At 51.4% G+C, this 25,007-nt stretch overlaps 1 protein-coding gene across 2 annotated transcripts; it reads right to left on the bottom strand.

Moving 5' to 3' along the window:
- On the bottom strand, positions 1–24,927 carry PTPA (protein phosphatase 2 phosphatase activator). 2 transcript variants are annotated; one of them, XM_083876161.1, is made up of 10 exons: positions 24,819–24,927; positions 22,643–22,743; positions 21,393–21,479; positions 16,293–16,418; positions 15,427–15,544; positions 13,874–13,973; positions 12,887–13,011; positions 12,290–12,390; positions 7,678–7,785; positions 1–2,663 (listed from the first exon to the last, which is right to left on the bottom strand). In XM_083876161.1, the coding sequence occupies exons 1-10, from the start codon at positions 24,841–24,843 to the stop codon at positions 2,589–2,591; spliced, it is 966 nt and encodes a 321-aa protein (XP_083732287.1). In that variant the 5' UTR covers positions 24,844–24,927; the 3' UTR covers positions 1–2,588. The 2 variants fall into 2 exon arrangements, with proteins under 2 accessions (XP_083732287.1, XP_083732288.1); XM_083876162.1 differs by having other exon boundaries at positions 24,875–24,921.
- Positions 24,928–25,007: the final 80 nt, after the last annotated feature.

The raw sequence follows: 25,007 nt of genomic DNA, 5'->3' as shown, positions 1-25,007 counted from the left end.
TGCAAAACACAGAAACTTTAATTAAACCTACAACACAGGGGGAGGTGGGAAGTGCTGCTTCAGACACAGAGCAGCCCTGGGTGCTGCCACATGCGTGGGCAGAGGAGCTGAGCCCAGGGGGGATGTCACTGGGAGCAGAAGGGAGGCAAAGCAAGTGGCTGCCACATGATGGGGGCACATCCCAAGCAGGCTGGTAAGACTCAAATGAGAATTAGCAGCTTGACAGCCCCAAATCCCCAGCAGGATAGATGTGCAGACTCGGGCAAGCAACAGAGCTGTGCATGAGCCTCCTCACACTGCCTCCACAGGTTCCAAGCCCAGGGACACTGTCCCAGGGAGCAATGATGCAGCTGCAGGGGAAGGAAGTACCTCTCCACCCCTTTTTGGTGCTGTATTCCACATTCCTGGAGCCCCTCCCATGTATCAATGTCAAAATTTACACTCATCCGCATGGAAGTGTCATTTCCACAAGACAACCTGGGAGAGATGTTTTCCTCACCCTTGGGCAGATAAAGAAAACCAGAGGCCTTTACTCAGCCATTGCTGGCCAGATGCTGCACAGTCATTTAAAGTATGGGGACACCTGCCAAAAGACACAGCAACGTGAGGGGACACAGGTGGAGACACCATGAGTCTGCTCTAGGCACAGGCTACTCCACTGCAGATGGACTCATCAAGTCCCAGCAAGCACAGATCTCCAGCAACATTCCAGGAGTGGATCCATTTGGAAAGCCAAGACAAAACACATCCCATTTAGAAATAAAACAAGACTTAACCCCAGTCTTCCATTTTCATTTAAAATAAAAGTGTATAGAGTTGTTTCAGGCAGGTCAAAAGCTCCTTGTCCCCCACCCCCTGCCCAGGGCCAAACCAGGAGCAGACAGGACAGCAACAGTGCCAGAAAGCTCTGCTTCAGCTCTGTGGACATTTCACCACCTCTTAACTTAGACTTTTTTCTTACTCTTCCTCCCCTCAGTGTCTGCAAGAACCTTTACAAGAGGGAGTGACTAGGTCTGTTAAAAATAATGAAAAAATATTTAAAAAAAAAAAAAAAAAAGAAAAAATCACAACCAGGTTTCCTCCCCCCACCCCAGCAGTAAAGCAGTGTAGCAGGAAAAGCTGAGTGGCCTGGCTAGGGGCAGCCCCTTCAGGGTCTGCAGGAATGCCAGAAGAAGGATTTCTACTGCTCCTGATCCCCAGCAAACACCAGTCCAGACCTCTGTCCCTGCCACACCCAGCCTGGGAACCCCAAGAACAAACATCCCCACTGCAGCTGCAAAGCTGTGCACCACCTTGGTAACGACCTGTGGACAGGCAGCTCATCTCAGAAACAGCACTAGCCCTTTCTGCCCTCCAGTGATGCTGCTGGTGTAATCCAGACCACATGCCTTCAACACACAGCTGCTGGTGACACTGCAAGTCTGGTCCCCCAGCCTGAGGTCCAGCACAGCCACACCAGCAGGGAAGGACAACGGGAAAGAGCTTTCTCCAGGTATAACCTGCTGTCCTGGGCTATTTATGCTTTTTGTTTCCAGTGCAAGTATATAAACGCATGAGAAGCTGCATGCTGCCCCCTCATGCTGCCTGTGCTCCAGGGATGTCCCCCTCGAAGAGCTGAGGATCCTGCTGCTTTGTGGGGAAATCCCTTTGCTCTGGGGGTGTCACTACAATTTATGACCAAGCGGGAGCAACCATGGTCACCTTGTGCCACTGAGGCCAGCCCAGCCCTAGGGCAGCAAAGCACGGGGAGTGCAGAGGGCAGGTTGGACCCAATTATGGATGTGTGTCAATGTGTCAGAGGTTTTGTGCCAGTTAAGAGGGAGCCTGAGCAGAATCTTTGCATAGCTGTTCCCACAGAGCTGGGTCCCTCCAGGGACCTTGTCTCCAGCTCCAGAGCCAGACCCCTGCAGCCCAGAAGGTTCCCAGCTTCACCCAAGAGAAGAGGTGCTAGTGGAAAAGAAAGACCCAGGAAACCTTGCAGAAGAGGTGGAGGGAGGGCACTTTCCTTACCAAGAAAAATGGAGAGATGCTACTCTGGGCTTCCACAACCCACAGACACATCCTACAACTCCCTTTTCCCGTCTCAGACCTCCGGTGCAGGCAGAGTTGGCTGATGCAGACACGCGCAGGCTCACACCTCGCCCCGCGCAGTGGTTTCCCAAAGCAAACAGCAACAGGAAACTCCAATGAAATTCAAAAGGGAAATTGCAGTTACCACTGCCCAACACATACACACGTGCCTTCCTCCCCTCCACACCCCTTTCTCTTGGGAAGCGAAGCAGAGGGCCCTTGCTGCAGGGGAACCCCTGCTCAAACCCATCCCCATTCCCAGCAGGCGCGCGGATGGATGCGGCACAGCGGAGCAGCACGGCCCCAGCTCGGCCGCTGGCAAGACATCCCCAGGGTGAGGATGTGCAGGAGGAGCTGCTCCAGGTCCCATCTCCCGTGCCAGGCCAGCGAGTGCTTTGGATCTGTGGTTGCCGATGAGGATGTGCAGGAATGGGTGGGCTGGGTGGTGAGGAGGGGTGAGGGGAGGAGGAAGAGCGCTGTGCTGTGCCTCCGCTGCCTCGGCTCCTCCTGCGGCCTCCTTAAGATGTCACAGGCTGGATGGGGAGCAGGCTGCCGAACTTAAAGTGTTGGATCACAGGAAACTTCTCCAGGCACTGCAGGAGGGGAGATAAAGAGAGATGAATTCAGGAGACATTTCCACCTTACACACACAGCCTGAGCCACATCCTTCCCGCAGGGTCAGGAGGCAACAAGTTCAGGGCCACTCAGCTCAGACAAAGGTAGAGGATCAGCCCCATGTCCCGCCCCCTCCCCCCCATTCCAATCAGGCTTCTCAGGCCAGTAGCACTTCATAACCCCATCCCCTTTCCTTCAGCCAGAGTATTTTTCTTACTGAAATTCAGTATGGGGAGGCCTGAAGCATGAGCAGAAGCAGCATGTCTATGTCAGCAGCTTTCTCCCTCACCACTCTCCTTGCTTGAGCTGATGTCTTTGAAGAGCTTCACCCTACAAACACTGAGAACTGAAGAATCCCCCAGGGCAGAGAGACTCTCCCCCCCGCAGGCCAGTGCCCACCCTCTGGGTTTAAGGCACCATTCTGTAGCTGTAAGGCCCTGCTCAAACTGCATTCCAGACTCTCAGGTCTTTGATGGATAAGCACCAGTGATTTTGCAGCCATAGTTTAAGATATGAACCTATTTCCAACAACCCTTCACCCCTGAAATTCCCACCTCCCATTGAAGAGTAATGGATCACGGGTCAGTTACATAGATCCACTACAAAGCAGATTAGCTCAGAGCTACTTCCTGCAGCTACAAGGCTCTGGGGCTGCAAGGGCACAGCCCCTTCCACTCACCAGTCCAATGGCAGGAAGGTCATGGACTGTGTAAATAACCACGTCAGAGTTTGCCAGTACTTGCCTGGCAGAGCCACTCAGGGATCTGGTTTTTGAGTCACTGCAGACTCAGACTGCCCAAACCTCATGGAGAGCACAGAGCAGGCTCAACTCCATCACACAGAGCTCAGCAGTGAGCATTCATCAGCCATGGTGTGATTACAACTCTCCATAGGAAGGAGTCTTGTGCTCTCCATGGGGCCAAACTGGACTCACTGAGCAGGGGAGACTCTGGGGCTGGGGAGGAAGCTGTGTGCTGCAGACAGCTCTCACCCCAAGGCAGGACTTGGGCACAGGCCCCCTTGCCCTCGTGCTGTCGTCATGGGCAAGCAGGAGGATTTGTGCTCAGAAGCCTGGGCCTACAATAATCCCTTTGGAGCCAGACATCAAGCAACTGGGTCCAAGCACAAGCACAATGGAATCAAACAAGTTTGGAGGTGGTGAAAGTACAGCATGGCTGTATCCACTCCTGGGGAATAATAGCCAGGCAGAAAACCACAAATCTCCATGGCAAGGCACCAAGGAGAAGTAAGTCCTGCAAGCATCAGGGCATGTCACCTTCAATGCCTCCTAATGCTCAGAGCTGCTGCTGTCTCTCCACACAACCACTTAGACAAACTCTCAAGAGGAAGCGGGGCTGGGTAACACGGACACAAGGGGAGAACAGAGAGAAATAAACATTGGAGATTCTGACAGCTAGAAATGTCAGCCCAATTAACTCTAAGGACTCCCATGGAAGACCAGACTGGTTTGGACTCCAGATGAAGAGACCTGACCACCAGTGGGAAGAAAGGGTATCCATTCCATGTAACACATCGCCAGCTCAAGAAGAGACAAGCAGAGAAACTTCTCCTCTATCCAGAAGGACTAGCACAAGTTTACTGGACTATAAGATGTACCAAGCAACAGGGCCTTTCTTAGATCAGCTGTGGATGAAACTGTACCCAACACTAGCTCAATTTCAGGCTTATTTCTTCTTGCCACCATCTTGATGACACTGAAGGTCTGCTTAGGATTCAAGTGGGGAGTAGATTCATGCACCAAATCCAACCTTTAAAGATGGAACTGGGACTAGATTAGTTACAATGGAAAGTATTTCCTGACTGACTGCAGAGAAGGAAAGGTCAGGAGACTCAAAAGCAGGCTCAGGGGAAAAACATCAAGGCTGCTGCTTTAACCACACTCTATTCTGTCAACTTCTTCACTTGCCTTTGATGGAGAGAATAAGAAAAGTCCATGGACTTTCAAGCAAACACATCTTCACCCATTATATTATAAATAGACACATTTGGGATTTCATAAACACACAGAGTTGAAGACACACTGTCTTCAGTCTAGTGCTCATCCACCCTGGAGTGCCTGGATCCAGACCACAGCTCCTGGACACAAAGACACACCTGAGCTTTCTGTCAGCTGTCCAAAGTCATCCCATAGAGGAGACAGAGAAGAGCTAAAGCCTTTGAGTGCTTTTTAGACGAACTAGGTCTGGGGGCTGGCCCACTCCCACCAAGTGGGATTTCTCCTGGTTTGTCCCCAACAAGTGACTCCATCCTCTGCTGCTGCCTCCATTCAATCCTGGTCCTGGTCAGCGCCGTCCCACACCCAGCACTTCTCAGCCACCCCAGGTGCGTTACAGAGCTCCAGCCTCCAGCTGAGTGTCTGATTTCACCTGATCTAATTGCAATGGGTGATGAGAGGGGCAGGGAGAAGGGAGGGGAAAACAAATAAAACCTGAAATCTTGCTCTCACTTTGTCAGTTAGACAAAGCAACACCACAACCCCAAAACTTCCCTCTCTTTGCCATCACACGCCCCAGGCTCTGCCACAGAAGCTCCTTGCCTTCAGCCGGACAAAGACCCACATCAGCACTTGAGGAGTGTTGCTGACTTCCCTTCTGCTAATGCTGGCAGTGGCTAATTGCAGAAAGACTGCACTGGTGAAGGCTACACAGAGAGCAGAAATACACTGGGAGCCAGCAGAAAAGAGACAAGAACTCCAGCAGTGACTTTGTACCTGGCTTTAGACAACCAGATGGATTCAGTTTGCATAGGATGAAGGTTAAGTGACTCCTAACCATGTGTCATTGCCAGAAAATCAGTCTAAGAGATCCTCTAAGTTCCAAATGTTGGTGTAACCTGCAGGGCCAGGCACACTATAACTGAAAGCTCTGCCCAGCCATGCTGCCATGTCCACATCCACAGCCCTTTATCTCCCAAGCCAGGCAGGAACTGGCTGAGCCAGCATCAGGATAGAAAACTCCCCTAAAAACAGATTATATCTAAAGAGATAATATTGTAAAAAACCCTGAGGACCCCTGAGCAGGAGTGCCCCCTCTGCTCTGCCTATTCAGGTGAACACAGCTTCCATGCCATGGCAAGAGAGGACAACACTGCACAAGGATCATGTTTTTAGGATTAGTCCTTTAAGACCTACATATATTATTTGAGGAAAAAAAAAATTAAAGCTCTTTGGTTGACTCAATATTTTTTACACTTTAGCCTAAATTAGTATCATTACCCTTCCTAGCAGTTTTTGCATTCTCCCCTTGACATAGCTACATCTCAGATATTTCTAGAAATCTACCAGTACTGGATCCAGCCTTTTCACACAGAAAGTCACCTGCTACTCAAAACAGACTAAGGCCTTCAGAAAAGACCACGCCTTGGGTACACATAGAAGAGCCAAAGAATCTCCGAGTCTCTAGAGAGTCCCTGAGCTGTGCTCTCTCCAGCCAGGGGACAGTAGATCTGCCAGCACACGGTGGCCCCAAGACACCAGTGAATGTGTGCACTGCACTGTGGGCTCATCACTGCCAAGCTCCTCCACCCATGTGTGGGTGGGAACAACCACGGCACAGGGCACGTGAGGTGCCAGGCAGGAGCACCTGAACATCCTGGGGAATGTGTGATGCCAGGGGAGCATCCAGCTTGTGAGGGAACTAATCCAAAGGAAAGGAAGGACTACGACAAGGCTGCTGAGGCAGCAGCAGACCACACTGAAGATCTAGGCTTTAGGAAACTCACGTTTCACTTTAAAGGCACTTACAGTGCTGTGGTCTTCCCTTCAGACCCCTCAGCTCTCACAGCTTAGCCTCCAGCTCAGGGTTTTCCAGCAGGCAGTGTCTCCTGCCCCTGTGACAGAGCTGCAGCCAAGGGACAGCCCCCTCTCCACGGAGCAGCCCAGGGCACCCCTCCCAGGAGCAGCCAGGCGAGGGGGTCAGCCCCCAGCCCCACTTCTCTTCTTTGGAGGCTGGGAGGAAAACTGAGCTGGGGGCGGAAGGAGCCAGTGGGCCTGGGAGTGACACCTCACAGATTAGAGAGGTATGTGGCCTGGAACCTAAACACAGGATGTGCAGTGCAGAGGAAGGGCTGGGGGAGGGAGCGGCCGTTCGGCACAGTTAACCCCTTTGTGCACTGGGCCTGAGCAGAGCTGCCAGCAGAGCTGTGTGTCCCAGCAACAGGAGCTGGTCCCAGCTCCCAACAGGAGCACCAGCAGCACTGCAGGGTGTGGGATTAACTCTTTCAGGCACCACCGGTCCCCACCCACCCCCTGGTGCCAGCAGGGAGTTGCACCATCCCTGCTCCTCCAGCGTTTTAGTGCAGCTGGTGGGTCAAAGCAAACACTGTTCTCTCCGGAGGCCCAGATGTGGCAGTTCCCGTCCTGCTTCCTCAAGCCCAGGGTTAGTTTGAGCAGGAAGGAAGATAAGGGAGAGCCAAAACTGCCCAGTTCTCCAGGTCAGGGTTCACCAGGAAAGCCTGGGAACACACCAGCAGAGCTGGTGGGCAGAAGGTGGCCAAACCAGAGAGGTGGTTGTGATCTCAGTGGGCCGGCATATGGCATGGATGGGGTTTGTAGAAAGGGTAAATCAGTAGGAAGCATTCAGGCTGCTCTGGGGCTCTTGAAAGATGGGATGGTAGTTTAAAGTAAGTCTCCTCTAGCTGGTAAAATAGCGGTGGAGCAGAAGAACAAGCAGGTGAAGACATCGGCCCTAATCTGGAGATCTGCACTTGCACTATGGTAAGACAAGACATGGCAAAAGTCATGTTTGCAAGGAATGGCCACTTTGTGATTGGTTTTGGGGCAAACACAAGGCAGGAGCTTCCTTCAAACCAGCAGTGCCTGAATGGCCAAGGGCTCCCAAGCCACAGTTAGCAGGGAGTAACGAATGGCTGTGCTGGTGTCCCACACCTGGAGCAGTACAAGAACTGACCCAGGGTGCTGTGGAAGGGAGCAGGTGTGTGGCCGAGCAGCCTCCCCGTGCCCACAGCACTCACCTCTGCCTTGTACATGCGGATGAGGCCCTGGTTGACCTTGGACCAGGAGGGCACAGCGCTGATGTTCCAGAGCTGGTTGGAGTGCTCGGCAAAGGGGCCTGTCTTCATCTGAAAGAGACCCAAGCACAGGGCTGAGGGAGCTGGGCCAGCCAGGAAGCTCATGCACCAGCAGTGACTCATGCTCACACTCTCTCCAAGCAAACATTCCCACCAAGCCCAGTGACCCACGCACCAGCCATCTCACTGTGTCTTCCCTCCCTCCCTCCCTCTGTGCTCCCTCCCGCTGTGGCCACATCACATGAAGCCGTGGCAATCCAGCTCCCCTCCTTCCCTGATAAAATTAAGCCTTTTCCTGCCATGCTTTCCTAATCAGACCTCCCGCTGCACACCTCCCTTTTAATGACTACATTAAAAAAGCCCCACATAAGTCCCATTCTTCCCCCAGTAGAGCTTGGCTCAACGCTGTTCCTATTCTACCCAGAAACCTCCCAGTGCAGCACTGCTGGGCTTTCCAAGAAAATGACTCATTCCCCATTCAGATCAACAACAAGTAGCAGCGACAACCGTTGCTGCCTTCCCTGAATACAGAGGGCAGTGCAGGTTGGCAGCAGCTCTGTGTCCACAGCCCACTCCACACCTGCCTCTAGCTGAGGAGGGCTTTAGGGGAAGCAGGAACAGAGGAAACATGTTCTCCAGACTAGCTCCAAAGCTGTGAGCTGCTGGCTTGCAGCAGATGCTTTAAATTGTTTTTCTTTTTTTTATCCTTCACTGTTTCTCCTCCCAGGGCGAGGGGTTTGGAAGAGGGAGGGCAGGAGGGAAGCTGCAATCAGGGGCAGTTGCATGTAGATTCCCTGGGTAGTTGTCTCTCCTTCTCCTCCATGAACAAAAACAGACCCTCAGGGAGAAAAATACAACACAGCCACTCTGACTGAGCGAAGTTCCCATGACATCAGAAACCACAAGGCCGAAGCTCACGCTAAAGAGGAGCGTGGGGAGAGAGGAATCTCTTGGACTCTCATTCCTGACCTGGGGCTCAAACAACTAACCCCTTCCCTCCGTGCACGCACAAGCCTGGAGAGAGGGTGGGAAAAGCACCTCCAAAACAACCTCCCTGCTCACTAAAAAAGCAAGCAAGGCCAATCAATGTGCTTTGGGAAAATGCTGCTGCCTTTCTGCAATGCCTGTGTGACACCAGCCTGCAGCAGAGAAAGAAAGAAAGAAAGAAAGAAAGAAAGAAAGAAAGAGAGGGAGAGGATGGGAGGACCCAAAAACCCCACTGCTTGGAGGATGATGTGCCTCAAACCCTCAGGCCTTGGGGCTGGAGCACAGGGGAAGCGGCTCTGCAGCTCTGCTTTGTGCCAGGGGAGCGCGGGTGCATCTCCACTTCCCCTCGGAGGTTCCCGTGAGCTGGAGGATGACAGATGAGCCTCTCCCGGTCCCCTTGTGGGTATGAGATGAAACGTGCACACACACAAAGCACGGCGCTCCCCGGCAGCACCGGCGCGTTACCCAGCACCAGGATTTGGCACCGGTGGGCACCCAAAGCAGAGGCTGCCAGGGAGCTCCGCGCCAGGCGGCTCCATCAGAGCCTCCCCTCCTCACACAGGAGGTTTGGCTGCCTGAGTTTTGACACCAAATCTTCCCCCAGCATCACTGCCCTTCACAGGGTCACAGCTGGCACCACCAACACCATGCTCTCCTCCCTGTCCCAAGCCAGAGAGTGCCAAGGAGGCAGGCACAGCTGGCCAGTCCCACATTCATGCCTGGCGCAGCCATCACTGTAGCCCTCCTCACCCAGGACACCCAGCAAGGGACGGCTTGGCTATGATTTCAAGCTAGGGTGGGTAAAATAACAAGGATGAGAAGGGGAACAGCAAAAAAAAAAAATCATCTCCTTCCAGCCACAAAGGGCGAAGAGGGAGAGCTGGGGGGAGAGCGAGAGGCGGCGAGTGCGCTGCAATCCCGCAGTGACCCCAGGGGAACAGAGTGAGTCAGAGCAGCCATATTGAGCAGGAAATTACTCACAGACGTGGCGTTCCTGCCTCTCGGTTCCCAAGAGAATCGGCCTTTTGTAAATGGTTCCTCTGTCAGTGCAGGGGGGAGGGGGACGGCTGAGGCCGTGCTTTCCTGTCAGCTCCTTCCCTTCCAGCAGAAACCCGAGCCCTCCCTTCCCAAATTTAGAAGCCAGATTGAAGCTGAAATTCCTGCTGCCTGCCCTGAGCTCTCAGAGGAGCATCTGGGCAAATGCACTGATCCCCCACAACAGCTGAGGTGTACCCAGCTCCCCTCTTCTGCACACACACAGGCAGCCCTGCATCACTGTCCTCCACAGCCCCTGGGCAGTGGGAACCACAGGGATGCTCCCAAGCCCTCCTCATCCTCACACCTTCAGGTACCACACACACCCCTTTGGCAGGCAAAGGCAGCAGCAGGGGAACAGCTCGAGTCCCAGCCAGCTCTGCAAACCTCACCCTGTTCCAGAACCACATGTTTAGGTCTGAACCCACCCTGCAGATTTCCCAACATCAGGTCAGCTCATGCAAGATTCAGTGCCGTGCCTGGGTGCTCCTCTAAGGAGGATGGCATGGTGAGTTTAGCCTGGACATCACCTTGCTGTTGCTTTAAAAGCCTGAGGTTTAAATACACACCTGGCAAACACCACAACAGCATATATTCATATTCCTGAAACATCACCTGAGGGCTGAGAACAGTATCTGTTCAAGAGAATATTCTCTCAGTTGACAGAAAACAACCTTCCTCAGTTGTAGTCTGAAACGAAACCTGCTCCCATGTCAGAAAGATGCACCAGACCCACTACAGGAACTGTTGTGGTGTTTGTTACACGTTTAACACCTTTAAAGGAGAGCTGTTTCCAGATGACAAGCTCAGAAGAAAATAATATCGTTCATTTATTAAAGTCTTTAATACCTTCTATCTTTTTTTCCTGCTATTTTGTTTCATTGTTGATTTTGGAGAGAAAGCATTTGGAGGGCACTGAAGCTGCTTCGCCCTCCCCCCTAGTGGCAGTCACAGCCTTCCCGGGCACTTGGGAGGGGAAAAATCCAAATTTTAAAAGGAAAATCTTTATAAAAATGAAGCAGTACCCGCATGGGGATGCATTGAATACACCATGGATGGGGTAATGCAGGTTGCTGCCGTCCCTTTCAGCTCACGGCAGGAGGGCCAAGAGGGCTCCCTGCCACCAGGTGGCACTGGGTAACTTGGAAGAAACACCGAATTCCGTGATTCACAACAAATGTGCGGAAAAGGAACTCAAATCGCTTATTTGAAAAGCCTACTAAAAAGCTGACTTTCTGCAAGCAGAAGCAGAGTGACCTGAAGCAGCAGGATGGTGCTGGGTATTTTAAACTTCACCTGTCAAGTGGGGGCTGCAGAATCTTCTACACACATTTCAAGAGATGTATATTTTTTATCAGGTCAGTGCACTCTCTGATATTACAGAGGTCTAAACTAAAATAAATCTTTGACCATCTTGGCTCCTGATTTCCTGTCCTCATCTTGATCTCTTCCACCAGCACCTCTTTATTACCCATGGTATGATTTATCTTGGCATTAAGGGTTAAACCCTGTGAGGTGCTGAGTACCAACAAACCCTACTAGATTTAGCAGGACTTGACACAGCACCTCCTGGGGTTTGGTCCAGAGGCTCCTATGAAGATTTCCTACATGAAAGGCTAAGTTCATAGTCTGTAACCTCCCTTCTCATCTAATCGCAAAATTAGAGAGGGGAGGAAGGGGGAAAGTGAACAGAACAAAGGGGAAGAACTGCACTCTGTCCTTCAAAATTAATCCCATCAACTTCCTCTTGCCAGAGACAAGAAATCCCTCACCACAGCAGAGCAGGTAGTTCTTGCTCTCCCTGTCCAGACTGTGCAGTGAGGGAACTGGGAGAAACACAGCCAAATCCTCCACTGATGCTGCAGGCAGCAAGCCATGAGCTCCCTCACTGAGAAACAGCCCAAGGCTGCCAACAGGCTGAGGAATCACCCACCCCTCTCCAAAGGGTCCTGCAGTGCCTGAGCAGAAACAGTCCTGAGAGTGCTGCCAGCTGGGGCAATCTCAGCACCACCTCTGCTCGAGGTCAGTTACAAATAAGGTGCATTTAATGGGCAACTCTTTTGGTAGAATCTGGAGGAGACAGAGCAGCAGAAAGGTTTGGGAGCCTGCCCTAAGCAAAGAGAGGCCCAGGGCTGCCACGAAGCACCCAATGGCTGCAGGGAAAGGAGGCTGTCTTGGCAAGCCCAGTCATTTCACAGCTCCTACTTTATCTTCCTAGTGTATCTACAGGAACCAATCTTCTCCATCCAAGCTCCCACTGACTGATCCAAGTGATGATCCACAGTTATTTGTTTGCACTTGTTACAGCTCCCTTCAACTACAATCCACAGCCCATCCAGCTTGATTTCACTTTCTTCTCAACATCTCTGTCTCAGCTCATTCAAGGAGAACACCTCAGCCATGCAACAATGGTTCATCTGCACTGTTCCATGAGAGCAAACAAACAGGCAAAGGAGGAAGAGAAAACCACTGCCAGAGCCAAGTATCTAATGTCAAGAGAATGTCCCTGTGGGACAAACCTTCCATTCCTCACCTCTGTAATGAAGAGGATGCACTCCAGGAACATGAAGTCCTTATGGTTTTCATTTACCACCTTCTCATCAACAAAGTGCCGAGGCTCCAGACTGGGATTGTCTAAGAAGAGTAAGAGACAACAGGAAGTAACCTGCATGGCAATCCCCTCCTGAGACCAGGTTCAACCAGGTGGTGTGCAGCCCCTCACCCAGAAGTACAACCCTCCCATCAGAACTCTTTAAATGGCAGAACAGAGTTTCTCCTTTCTATCTCACACCCCTCTCCAGTTTCTCTGCAGGGACAAAACTCCCCAGAACAGAAATTGTATTTTTTAGCACCAAAACCAAGACTTTCCTTTTAAAAAGCTTCATTGCATTGATTGCAATAAAGACAGAAGTACTGTACAAGGAAGACTTCCATCTCCCAACCAGCTTTATTTGGAAAGCTGAAGTTAAAAAAAAAAAAAAAAAAAATTCAAGCCCCAAACTCTCCTGCTGTATTATACACAAATCTGACATATTTGAATTTAAAAGTCAGCCCCAAGTCCCATCATCTTTAGAACCTAGACAAATGGGGCAATAGGCAACCCAGGACACAAGAAGATTTTTATTAGTACCTATCAGCTGGGAACTGCCCCATATGAAAGGCAGGAATTGGAAGTCATCCAAGCCCCACACGCCCTGGCTCCCAGCAGGTTCCATCCTATAAGTTTTCTGCAGTTTTCGCATCACTTCCAGGTACCTGAGACCAAAGAGAACAGTAAGGGTTAAGGCAAGGCCTTCTCTGTCTTTGACTTTTGTGAGGACAAGAACAACCAGTCAGAGAAAGGACACAATTTATCAGTTGTAAGCAAGACCCCCACATACAGCACAGTTCACAAAATGTATATTCAGCTCCTTTGCCATAGAAAGCAGCCTAATGGTACCTAACTCCAAATGCACAGAGAAATCCAGTGGCAGGGTTTTGTTTTATCTGCAATATCTTATGATCATGCAGATCTTTCCTCATCCCCACTGCTATCTGAAAACATTGACACTTCACATCCCTTCACCAACTTGCAAAAGAGCACAGAATTTTCTACCTTACAGCAATCACTACTTCCACTTTTCAGGTGGAAAATTAAAGCTGGAAGTACTATTGAAGGAAATTGTTTCCATGCCACCAAACAGTGATACAGCTGGGATTACATCTTTGGACTCCAAACACCCATTCCACCAGTTTCATCACTATCAACTCTATCTTCTGGGCTGGAAACACATCTAGAGGAGCAGTGGAGGCCTGCCAGTTGCATAGATTTTTTATTTTTGATGCCTGAAAAGATGCTAGATCCTCTGATCAGATATTCCTGTCTATCACAAAGCATAAAGCCTCACCCACAGAGTTCAGTAACTTGTGCTCCATTAAAGTAACTTTCCAGAAGGACACTGCCTCTGAGGACGGGGGGACATCACCTCTTTTTGAGATAGTTTTAATGGGTCAGTATACAGTCCATTAAAAAGTACATCTGCTCCTAATTTTGTCTAAAATTGTCTTCAGCTTTCCCATTTTACCCTTCCCCCTAAACAGCCCAATACTTCCAGCCCTTTTCCTCCCATTACCTCACCTGTTAAACACTTTGAAGACAATGGCCATCTGGTCATCCACTCTGAGCACACCGATTTTGCAGAGGCAGCAGAGAAAGGCTGCAAATGCAGCTTCATGCCCTGGAGTTAAAAGACATGAAGAGACGTGACACAGGTGTCTCTGCCCCCCAGGACAACCTTTCTATGGGCACCACAACTCTTCAGAAATCACAGCAGTCACAGTCTCCTCTCAACCCTGTTGTCACTGTTAATGCCATGAGCTGACAATATTTCATTCCCCTGCAGCACCCACCCAAATTATACCTTCTAGACATTCATAAGGTGATGATTAACTTAGAGAAAAGAACTTCTTAAGGAAAAAGAGCTCCAACTGGGCATGCTGGGAACAACGCAGGGACTTTCCCAGGAGCTTGGAACAGCAAGGGAAGTGGAGTACTGCAGAGTCATCTGCTTGGGGGATGCAAGACAACCTCACATCTGCAAGCAAACAGATTTCCTCCTGCTACAAAAATATCTCCGTGTTGGAAGGATGCAGATCCAATGATACTGCCAGGAACAGACTGTCCCAGAAGGTACTGGGATCTGCAGCTTGGCCCTCCAGCTAACCAGCAAGGAAAAGAAACAACCAGCAAACCCAGAAACGTCTTTTAGTAGGAAGGACCACAGACAAAGGGAGAATTTAAGATCAGCAGCTCCACACTATGGACAGGTGCAGCTCCCAGTGTAGGAACAAAATGCACCCATAGTCTGGACACCATGAGCTGGGACATGGCCCCTGGCTTGGGACACCCGGGATGGGAGGAGAGGTTGAATTTCCTTCTCCGAGCTGACCAAACCCCATCCAGCCTTTCTAAGGACAACATCTCCCCCTGCTGCCAGTGAGCCGCAGCCAGCACTGCACAGCCTCCAATCCTTCAGTCTTTACCCACGGCCTCCTATTCCTCGCCCTGCCCAAGTCCCAAGTCAGGTTTCTTGCACTCACAGCATCCTGCTCTCTTGCCTTTTGCTAAGGACACGGCTACCCTCCAGAGAGGAGCAGAGAATGCAGACAATTCTATATTTAGTTCTCACTGGAGCCTGTGTGGTTACTTCTCCTGAAATTTAGTATCTCCTCAGGTGCTTCTACCTTCACATTTCAAAGTCCCTCTATAAGCAGTGATTCCCTTCTAGGGACCACCAGACCATTGTGATGTCCCTCTCGGGACACCCCCTATTGAATATGAACATGGTTCTCACTCTAGTTCCAATTCAAGCCAGTATATTTTATCCCTTTAAACTGCCTGCTGCAGGACTGCTGCATGCAGTGAAGCAGGTCCTAGAGCTCATCCCAGAACAGCTTGGTTCCCATTTCCTTGGATGAGATGTGAAAGGGTGTCACAGCTCTAGCACAGCTCCCAGCTTTCAGTCACAGCCCACACAGGGCAGAGGGGTGAGTGGGCCCTAAAAGGAAGGTGTTCATTTCCAGCTGGCCCTAAAAATAGTGATAATGATATATTTAAATAAACAAAGCTCCCAACTCCAAAGGGTCCCTTCCCGACAAACCCAGCCCTGGCCAGTGTGCAAGCCCAGGTACCTGTGCCATAGTCAATGCGGGTGGAGTTCCCCACGGATTCCTTCAGGTACACGGCCACTTCTGGGGCAGCATCAGCCAAATGCTTGGGAATCACTGCTGACACCAACCTTTCTGCCTCCTGAAAGACATGAAAGACTCCCATGGGTGAGCACAGATCTGTCACGGTCCCCAGGGACAAGACACCCTGTGCTCAGATGCTGTCACAGCATGAGGGCTGCAATGGTGCTCTGCAATGCCTGAAGGCAGCATGAGAGAAGAGAAAATTCTCCTGTTGGAGAAGTCATCTCCAGAGATGGAACAAGTGAGGGAGAGCTTGCCCTGAGCAATTCAGGCCACATACATCCTGTAGGACAGAAAAGCCTCATCACCAAAGTACATTGAACCAGTTACCCACTGAGCCATCTCCAGGACAAAAGCATCACTAGAGCAGCAGAGCAGCTGCAAGGCCACTGCTGCTGGGACTGGGGCTGTGCCTCCTCCAGAGTTTGGTGCAGGGCCAGTGCTCTGAGCTGAAGGAATTAGAGCAGTTTTCCCTGATCTTTCTCTCATTTTGTGACACAGTGGGCAGTTACTGTGCAAAGGAATTCCTTGGGCTTGGACAGCCCTTGTGATTCATCCAGAACTTGGAGACCCAGCCAAGAGCATTTACATGGCCCATATGTTCTCACAAGAGGAAAAGATAGCACCAAGTCAGGGGTAAGTGATACGTACCAAGAGGTGGATCCTTCAAGGCTTATCTGAGCAATTCCTCTGTGAGCTGCTTGGCTGCCACACAGTGACAGAGCCATTCTCCCACCCCTGCTGGGCACACTGCCCTTCTGTGGGAGCTGCAGGTAACACTACACAGCACAGACACAGTCACTCACCTGGTCTAGTTTGGCGTACCAGGTCCTGAAGGCTTTGTTCCCAAAGCGAGAAGGTTGATCCACTGGTGGGGTTTCATCAATCCATCTGTCGAGGGTGTTCAGCAGAGCCACCAGCTTTTCAATGGGCTACAGAGAGCAAGAGGGTGAGGGGTCACAGTGACATAAAACAGGGCAGTCCCTCAGTCTCTGACATCTCTCCCCTTGATGGCAGTCATTAAAGCCCATACCATTCTTCCCAAGAGAAGACCGTGGAAATGGGCTATGCCAATCCTCCTCAAAATGCAGAGGGGACAGAAAAACAAATCTTCCCTGCAGGAGAGCAGCCCAGTACAAAGTCCAGCCTCAGGCAGACTCCCTAGTCACCCACACAGTCTTTCATGAGCTGTAATAGCACCATGCTCCAAAATCTCTTGGAGAAGAGCTACAGCAAGCTCCCAGCTGTAGAATAGTCCTCACAGGACTGAGAGGTAGGGAAGTGCTACACAATTCAGGGACCTCCAACACGTAACTCAGGCTTTACATCCTAAGGGTCCTGCATTCCCCATAGGATAAAAAGCAGCACGTATACAGTGCTACACATCCTCACCAGTGGCTGATGATGTGATTTAAAGGCCCTTCTTAAGGCTCTAATAATTGTCCTGAAGTGTCTCTTAGGAGCCAGGATTAGCAGTTGATGCTGTTAAACCACGACATGTTTGTACAGCAAGTCAACCTTCTCAGCATGATTCCTGTTGCTTCAAACTCCTACCAGTCAGACCATCAGGCAGCTCCAGCCCAGGGACACCCACTGCATGTGGCAAAATACAACCTATCCAGGGGAAGAGGCAGCCTGGCCAGCCCACCAGTGCTGTCATCAGAGCAGGAATGAGAAGCTCTCAGCTCTCAGAAAGATGTCTCAATTCAAATACAAAGCTGATGGGAAGACAGCAACAGCAGCAAGACCACAGCCATGTTTTTCACACCTGGTGCTGGAAGTGAGGGACCCACGTAGGATATATGAGAATGGCCATGAAAGAGAAGAGGTGCAGCAGGTGACATAGCACAATGTCTCCAGCTGCACTGTCAGACCAGAGCTGGCCAATACACACCACCCCCCTGCCTGGCCCAAATGGCTGGAGAACAGCTACACCCCCCACACCAAGAGGCAAAACAAAACCCCAGGCAGCACTTTTAGCAGCTCCAGACGGTTTCAGGAGGCTCTGCTGACAACTGGTCAAGCCTACCAGAGGCTCTGGGATTCTCCCTGCCTTACTCCAAGCAGCTGGAGAGCCATCAGCCACCACAGCAGCTGGCCAGGCCCCGGGCAATGTAGGCTCCTCTGTCTCAAGAGGGGATTCCTCCTTCAAGGGGACAAAGAGGACAGCAGAAGCAGCGGCTGGTTTGACTTTGCTGGAGGCATCGACCGTGTGAAGCTGGCTGGTCTCCTGGGTTGGGGTTCAATTCTTCATGCTGCTGTCGGGACGACAAGGAAACAGCAGAGCCCAGCAAGTTTGCAGCCCTTGAAGTGCCACTCGAAGGGGGTGGGTAGAGCCAGGCATGGCAGAGCTGTGCTGCCACTGTACCAGCTGCAGGCCCCTCCTGGCAGGAAGGGTCTCATGGCAGACACAGACTCCCACTCACAGTAACTCCTGAGGTGCCACCCCAAGGACACGGTAGGATCAGCCAGTTGGAACAAGCAGGAGAAGGATCCTCCCACCCCAGGACCTCAAAATTTGGCCACTGAGCCAGACAAGAGACTGGGACAAGACCTGAGCACACTAGGAACACAAAAAAAAGGGACAAGACAGCCTGAAGCTCTGGGTGGCCCTGGAGGCACTAACAGCCCAGTGGCCCAGATACGAGTGGACCGAAGCAGCACAGCACCCTCTGCTTCAGCTCCCTGGTCCCAAAACACCATAGGAATCAAACACATTCCCATTGCACTGGGCCACGTTTGGACTCAGGCCTACTCCTTCCTGGCTATTGCATTCCCCTCCAATTAAGCAACAGCATCCCCAGCACTGGATTGCATTAAATAATTAAATCGTGCTGGTGATTTATCCGCCAGCACCAGCAGCTCATTATGAGCAGCCGTCGTATTTCAAACCCTCTCCACGAGCACTCGGTGCTGCCTGGATAAATGGCTGGCATGGACCAGCTCCTTCCCTGGGGAGCAGAGAGTCCAACCTCCCCTTCCCCACTAACTGGCTTTAAAGGGATTAAAAGCCCAGCCCCACTGAACACAGGAGAGCAGGACTCAGCTGCCGGCTCAGCCACATCAATAAATAATTAAAGAGCTGCAGCTCATTTTGGGCTCAAGGTCCTTTGAAAAGGGGGTAACTAAAGAAGCAGCTTCCCATTGTCCAGCAGAGGAAGCCAGGGCTGACCCCTGTGGGGGAGAAAGGAGCTTATGGGAACACAGCCATCAGCACCACTGCAGCCTGTTTTGCCTGGCTGGGTTTTTAAGCTCTATTCTTGCTTTACCTTTCCAATGATCAAAGCAAGGGCAGCCTCCCCCCCCCCGCTCTCCTTGCTCTTCTCGTTGTGCTGATTTTGCATCTCCTTGACCCTGAGTCTGCCACCAGTCCCAAAGGCAAACCACAGGGCTTCCTACAGAGCACAGACCTGTCAGCAGCTCTCAAGAGCAGGGGCCAGGCAGACAGAGGTGCTGAGGAGGCATCACGGCAGCCAAAGCTGCCCGTGGCGACCAACTCTCCCCCTCTGGGCTCCTCAGGCTCTGTCAGAATGGGGAGCTGCTAAATCTGCTTCCTGGAAGCAGAGCAAGCCACAAGACCGACCGGTTTCCCCCAGTGCATTGGGCTGTTTGAAGGGAAGGTCTGCTCCTTGCACGGCAAAAATTAACCTCGTCCTCCTCACTGCACTGCTCCTCTGATCCAAGTCACTGCTCCAGGCTGCAGCCCCAGCAAGTTGCTGATGGATCTCCACATGGAAAGCACTCCCTCCAGGAGGGGAAGGCAGGTCACAGCCTATCACTCACATAACCTTGTGCCAGACGCAGTGTCTGTGCCAGAGTCTGCTATCAGCGCCTGTCAGATGCCTCCAGCAAACCCTGGACAGTTCCACACAATGTGTCAGTAGGAGCAGAGCAAGCTCAGCAAGTCTCCAAGGGGACTCATTCCCCACAGGATCCAGCTCCTGCTCCAGCAGAAAGGTTGGTATCGACAGACACTCTCTGGAAACCACTAAGCTGCCTCTTTCAAAGCACAGCAGACCATAGTTCCATTTTTTCCTCCATGCCAAAACAATACCAGTAATTCACAGAGAGGATATGCATTCAGCAGAAAGGATTTCAGGAGGTCATTTGCCAAAGGAAGGTGTCCCTGGCATTTGATCAGGGAGGAAGATGGGATGGCACAAAAGCACATTGGTAGCAGGTACAGCAAAAGAGAAGAAAGCCAAGCAGAGATGCAAGAAGAGGCCACGAGGGGCTGAGCCTTTAAAAGCACAGATAAGCAGTTTGATCTACAAAGCAGCCTGTGTGAACAAGCAACCTCATCAACAAGACAACCCTGGGGATGCTCCACCTGTGCCTCAAGTCACAGGCTTCTGCTCTCCTCAGCGTGCAGGGAATGAGATTTGTTCCCTGCCACTTCCCAAGCAGCTGGGATCGTGTCTCTTGTTTGCTACTTGGACTGGGACCACGGATGGAAAACATTCACTCCAAGAGGGCTCTTCTGCAGACACAGCCCTGGTACAGCTTTTCCTGACAGCTCAAACGGCTTGTTGAAGAGAGCTGCGTTTCCCCACCCTCTTTGTTTTGTTCATTTTTAATGCTTTGTTTCCCTAGAAGTGCTCTGTGAATGGTTGGGAACAAGTAAGATCATGACAAAGACAAAACTCAAAGGTGAAATGCAAACAGCAGAAAGCAAGAACAGCATTTGACAGCAGTTTCTACTGAATTGAAGGAACAAAAGGGGGGCACAAAGCCTGTTAGGGAGAGACTCATTATCCCTGATCCCCTCCATGAACTACAGGGAGTTTCTCATTCACATACTGGCTCCTAGAAGGGAAGGCTGGACTCAACACCGTACTTCAAACATGAAGACTGGATTAAACACCATCATCAGCTGCCCTCCCACACCAGAATGAAGCTATAAACACAGGGCCCAGTCTGCCGGTACTGCCCATTTTGCCTAGATCTTTATACATCACTCTCAGCTTTCTGGCACAGCTGTGATCAGTAAAAGTGTATCCAAGAATCTCTTCATTGCAGGGAGGGGGATTCAGCGTGCAACAAGGAAGCAAAGCTGGTGGCCGGCGTGTGCTCTGTGGATTGGCAGCACCCAGAGAACCCTCAGGGCAGCAGTGACACCACTGAGGGTGTCTGCCCTTTCCCTCTGGCTCCACTACGCCCTGAGAAGATGAACAGCCATTAAAATTGGCTATGGCAGCAGGCAGGGACAAGTGACAGCCACTTTCATGCAAGGAGAAAACCCGATGCTTTCTGCTTAACACCTTGGAAGGGGCAATCCTGCCCCCACAGGTTAAACCTCCTAGCCCAGCTGAAATCTCCCAGCTCAACCCAGCACCCCTGTGAGCTCTGCAGGACTCGGGACTTTTAGCAGGACCCTGGGCAAGGCAGGTGCAGCCAGTGACACACTTTGAGGTCACAGCTGTGACCTCAAAGCAGAGCCTGCACAACTTAGCTACAGCCTGTGCTGAGGTGATCAGTGCAATTAATACAGTCTGAGACATGAGAAGGGACAGAGAGAAGTGGTTTGGCCACAGATTTGCCTACAGAGAAACCACTTGGGGAACAGGAATGGTACAGACATCCCAGCCTTTGCCTGCAACCAGGAGGGAATACCACATGCATCACTGATTCCCCACCAAATTCCACCCACTTGCTCAATTCCCCATCCACCAAGCACGTCCAGAGTCTCTGCATCCTGAGGGGAGAATGGCACCCTGACATTTGCATCCCTAACCACATCCCAACCACATTCATTCCCCCTTGGCTCCCAGATACGCTACCAATTCATTCCTCACCCAGGAAATACTCACTGTAGAGCCAAAAAACAAAACAAAACAAAACAAAACAATCAAAAAATCAAAACAGGCAGGAAAGGAGTAACAAGGGGATCCAAACTCTTCTCCTACCTCTGAAACTTTGTATTCACAGGTCAGCTTCTTGCCCCTGACACCTTCGTTCAGAGTGAGGATGAAGCCCATGTAGTCTGCGTATGCCTGCAAACACACGGAGAGGGCAGAGCTTTAGGGAGAGCCCAGGGTCTGTCTGAGCACAAACACAGCACAAGAGCATCCTGGACCCAAAGGGAACCTTTCCCAACATACAACACTTCCTTGGAGACACCCGGGGGTGCAGGGCTTGCTGTGAAATTACTGCTCTTTTTGGCAGCAGTTTCAGCAGAAGGCAGGTGGCAATTGCATTGCTGTGAAAATTACAGAAAGGAGAATCCTAAAAATGTTCACATTGACCCCAAAATCATTCCCTCAGCTCCTATCGGGTCAAATTCCTCGGTTCTGCAGAGTCTCAGCTGTGCCCAGGCATCCTGCTCTGCCCTGCTCCTCCCAGACCTGTGCTGTTACCTTCCCTTTCCCCTTTGGACTCTTGCCCCATGCTCACTGTCTGGAAGTGGGAGACAGCCCAAGCTCCTTACTCCTCCTCTCTTTTAAATTTTCTGCTTTGGAAGCATCATCTCCAGTGCAGCTCCAGAGCAGCACACTGCCACTTCTCCCTCCCTGCATCGAAATCCTGATCAGGAGCAAGTCCTTAAACCCAGGAGATTTAAACTGGAAGCTGCACCCAGAGGCTTCCTTGACACCTGGCTATAACCCCAGCTTCTCTCAAAACAGCTGACATCAGTCATCAAGCGAGAATTTGCTTCTAAGAGGTGAGACAAGTCTGGGACAACACCCCAATCCCTCAAAGGCAGAGAGGGGAGAACCTGCTTGTTCTACCAGATCCACACAGGCTGTAAACAAAAAATATCCAGGAAATTGAAGGGCTCAGCTCTAGAGTCCTTTCCAGAACAGCACAGTGGGAAGGAACCAACCCAGGCTGGTGCTACCAGGGCCAGGCAGCAGAACCATGTTTAAGGTGAGCTCAAACAAGGCTGGGTAAATCCAGTTTGGTTATAAAGTACAGGCCAGGTAGGATGAAACAGTCACCAGCTTCTCATTCAGCTTGTTGGGAGGGAGCAGTAACCATTAGTGCCAAGTAATTTTCCTACAAACAAGCATCAACTCTTCTGCTGTAAAACACAAATTCAATTATCTCCCATTCTCTGCTCAAACCTCCTTTACTTCCTGGCTGTTCCCAGACCAGACCTGGCTGCCACCAAGAGATCAGCAGCATTTCCCAGCCTTCCCTGTCCCCAGAGCCATACCTGAGATCGTTTCCACTTGGCCATGTCGGAAACCACATTTATCTCCTTTTTGGGGACCATGAAGCATGTCTGGACAGGAGGAGCCACCTCCTCAGAGGTACCTGGGAGATGAAAAAACAAAGGTAAAACAGAGGCACTGGAGAAGGAGAAATCCTCTATTTTTCTTTCTTGGAAACAAGCTTTATTTCTCAGGAGATACAAAGCACACAAATCCATCCCAGCTGGGATGTAATCTCACCAAGTCCTCCTCACCAACATCCTGCTAAGGACACTGCAAGCCTTCAGAAAGAAGCATTATGTCTGTTTTCATCATTAAAGATGCATTTCCCATTTGGACAGAGAGACTAGTGCAGGAGATAGCAAAGGCAACATGCAGCCAGTTTAATTATTTCTGTCTAGTGCAGCCAAGCCTCAGGTCATGCTGAAGCTCTGAGCTCTCCTACAAACTAACTCTGCCTGGTTAAGTGTGAAGCCTGACCTTCATTCCTCTAGAAAGGATAATTCCTGCATGGACAAGCTGGAGCAGTGCAATAAATGCAGCCCAGAGCCAAAGCTCTGGTCCAGGCAGCACTAGGACTTAGGGGACGATGGACACAGCCTCTTCCAGGTGGAAGCTGTGAAGATTGTTTAATTTCAAAGCTCTCTCAGAGCCTAGGATGCAATATTTAATGCAAGGTGAGTTTCTAATGAATTAGAGGGGCTCTTTTCCCTAGCATCTGAACCCAGGGCACAACCTGCAACACGAGAAAAGTTCCAGGAGGTTTAAAGTGATTTGCATTACGCTCCTGTAAATGCAACTTTTAGGAGCAAGAGGCAGTGCAGAGAGCACAGTCAAGGAACCTGGGCACTAATGTCAATTTATGAATTCTGTCACTCACTTCACCTTTTTAATCCCAGAAAATCAGCAGGCACTTATGCAGCACCAGCTGCCCTGACACACTCCAGCAGCTGCCATCCACAACCCAGCCAGTTCAGGCACTGTCTCCCTAACAAACACCACCAAACTCCAACTCCTTAAAATACCACCAGCTGCATTTTCATTGAGAAGAAGCATCAGCAGCCTTTTCCACAGTGCTCTCTAGCAGGCAGATTAGATTAAAAGGAATCCAAAGTCCCAGGAACCACACAAACTCTGCTATAGATTTGTCATACAACCTTTGACAGTCATTTGACTTCTCTGCCTTTCACTTTCCCCATGCACAGAACAAATTCATCTCCTGCCCTGAAGGTTGTGATGTTTGGTTCCTTCCTGCAGGAGTTACAGCAAAACTTCCAGGTACAAGGACGAGAGGAACAACACATGATGAATTTAAATTAAAGACACGTGTGTCTCTCTTCTGAAAATCCAGCACACAACTCACGGCAACTGGCACCAAACCAATGGAGTTCTGCTTTTAAGAGTTTATAACACGAGAACAATGAAAAACTCCCCAGCAGTGATGTGAAAAGGCAAACACTGATGTTTGTGCTGTTTGTTTATGTGTCACCTGTAGCGTCATCAGTACAGGTGACACATAAACCCCAGGGCAGTGCCCTGATCTGGATGTTCCCCATTAGCAGAACTCCTTTCACCTCTTTGCGTTTGTTTCTCAGCCGTCACTGCTTCCGACCCACACTCTGCAATTCCTCGTGGTGAGGAGGGCAGGAATGCTCAAGGAAGTAAACAGTGAGGGCCGCAAGGGTTACAGTATTCCGGGGTGAATACACAGTCCAACCCTACCGGTGTGATGGAGAGGGAGCGCTGCGGGCGAGCTTTATGGCGAGCAGCAGCCCGGAGAGAGGAGGAGGCACTCCGAGCCTTGTGTCGCGGCGTGAGGAGGGGCAGTCACAGGCCAGCCACAGGCTCAGCACCAAAACCGGCCACAAAACCGGGCTGGGGGTCACAGGGATCCCCGATCCAGAGGCTCAGTGCCGGCCATCCACCTCGCCCTGGGGCGGTGCCAAGACTCGGGGGCCCCAAATCCTTCATACCCTCAGCAAAAACACCCTTTCCTTCCCCTCCCCGGCCTGGGCGCTGCTGCCGCCGCCCCCCGCAGCCCGGGCCCGGCGCCCTCAGCGCAGCACCCCCGAACCGCGGAGCCTTGGACCGGCGCTCCCCGGCCCCGAGCACGCCCCGAGAGGCCCCGAGCTCAGCCCACAGGCCGCTGGTTTCCCGAGGGCCCCGGCCGCCCCTCACCTGCCCGCCGCTCGCTCTCTGCCATCTTCCCGCAGCCCGGCCCGGCCGCCCCTCACCTCCCACCTCCGCGCAGGCCGAAGCCGCCGGCGGCCATCTTTGAGCAGGGCACGCCGCCCGGCCCTGTCGCTCACCGGGCAGTCACACGGCAGAGCGGCCCCTGCCGGCCACCGTCGTGCTCACGCCGCCATG

This window comes from Zosterops lateralis (genome assembly GCF_965231275.1).
Source record: "Zosterops lateralis genome assembly, chromosome: 20".
Lineage (NCBI taxonomy): Eukaryota > Metazoa > Chordata > Aves > Passeriformes > Zosteropidae > Zosterops > Zosterops lateralis.
The sequence above is the reverse complement of the archived record's forward strand: the minus strand, read 5'-3'. Positions and strand labels throughout refer to the sequence as shown.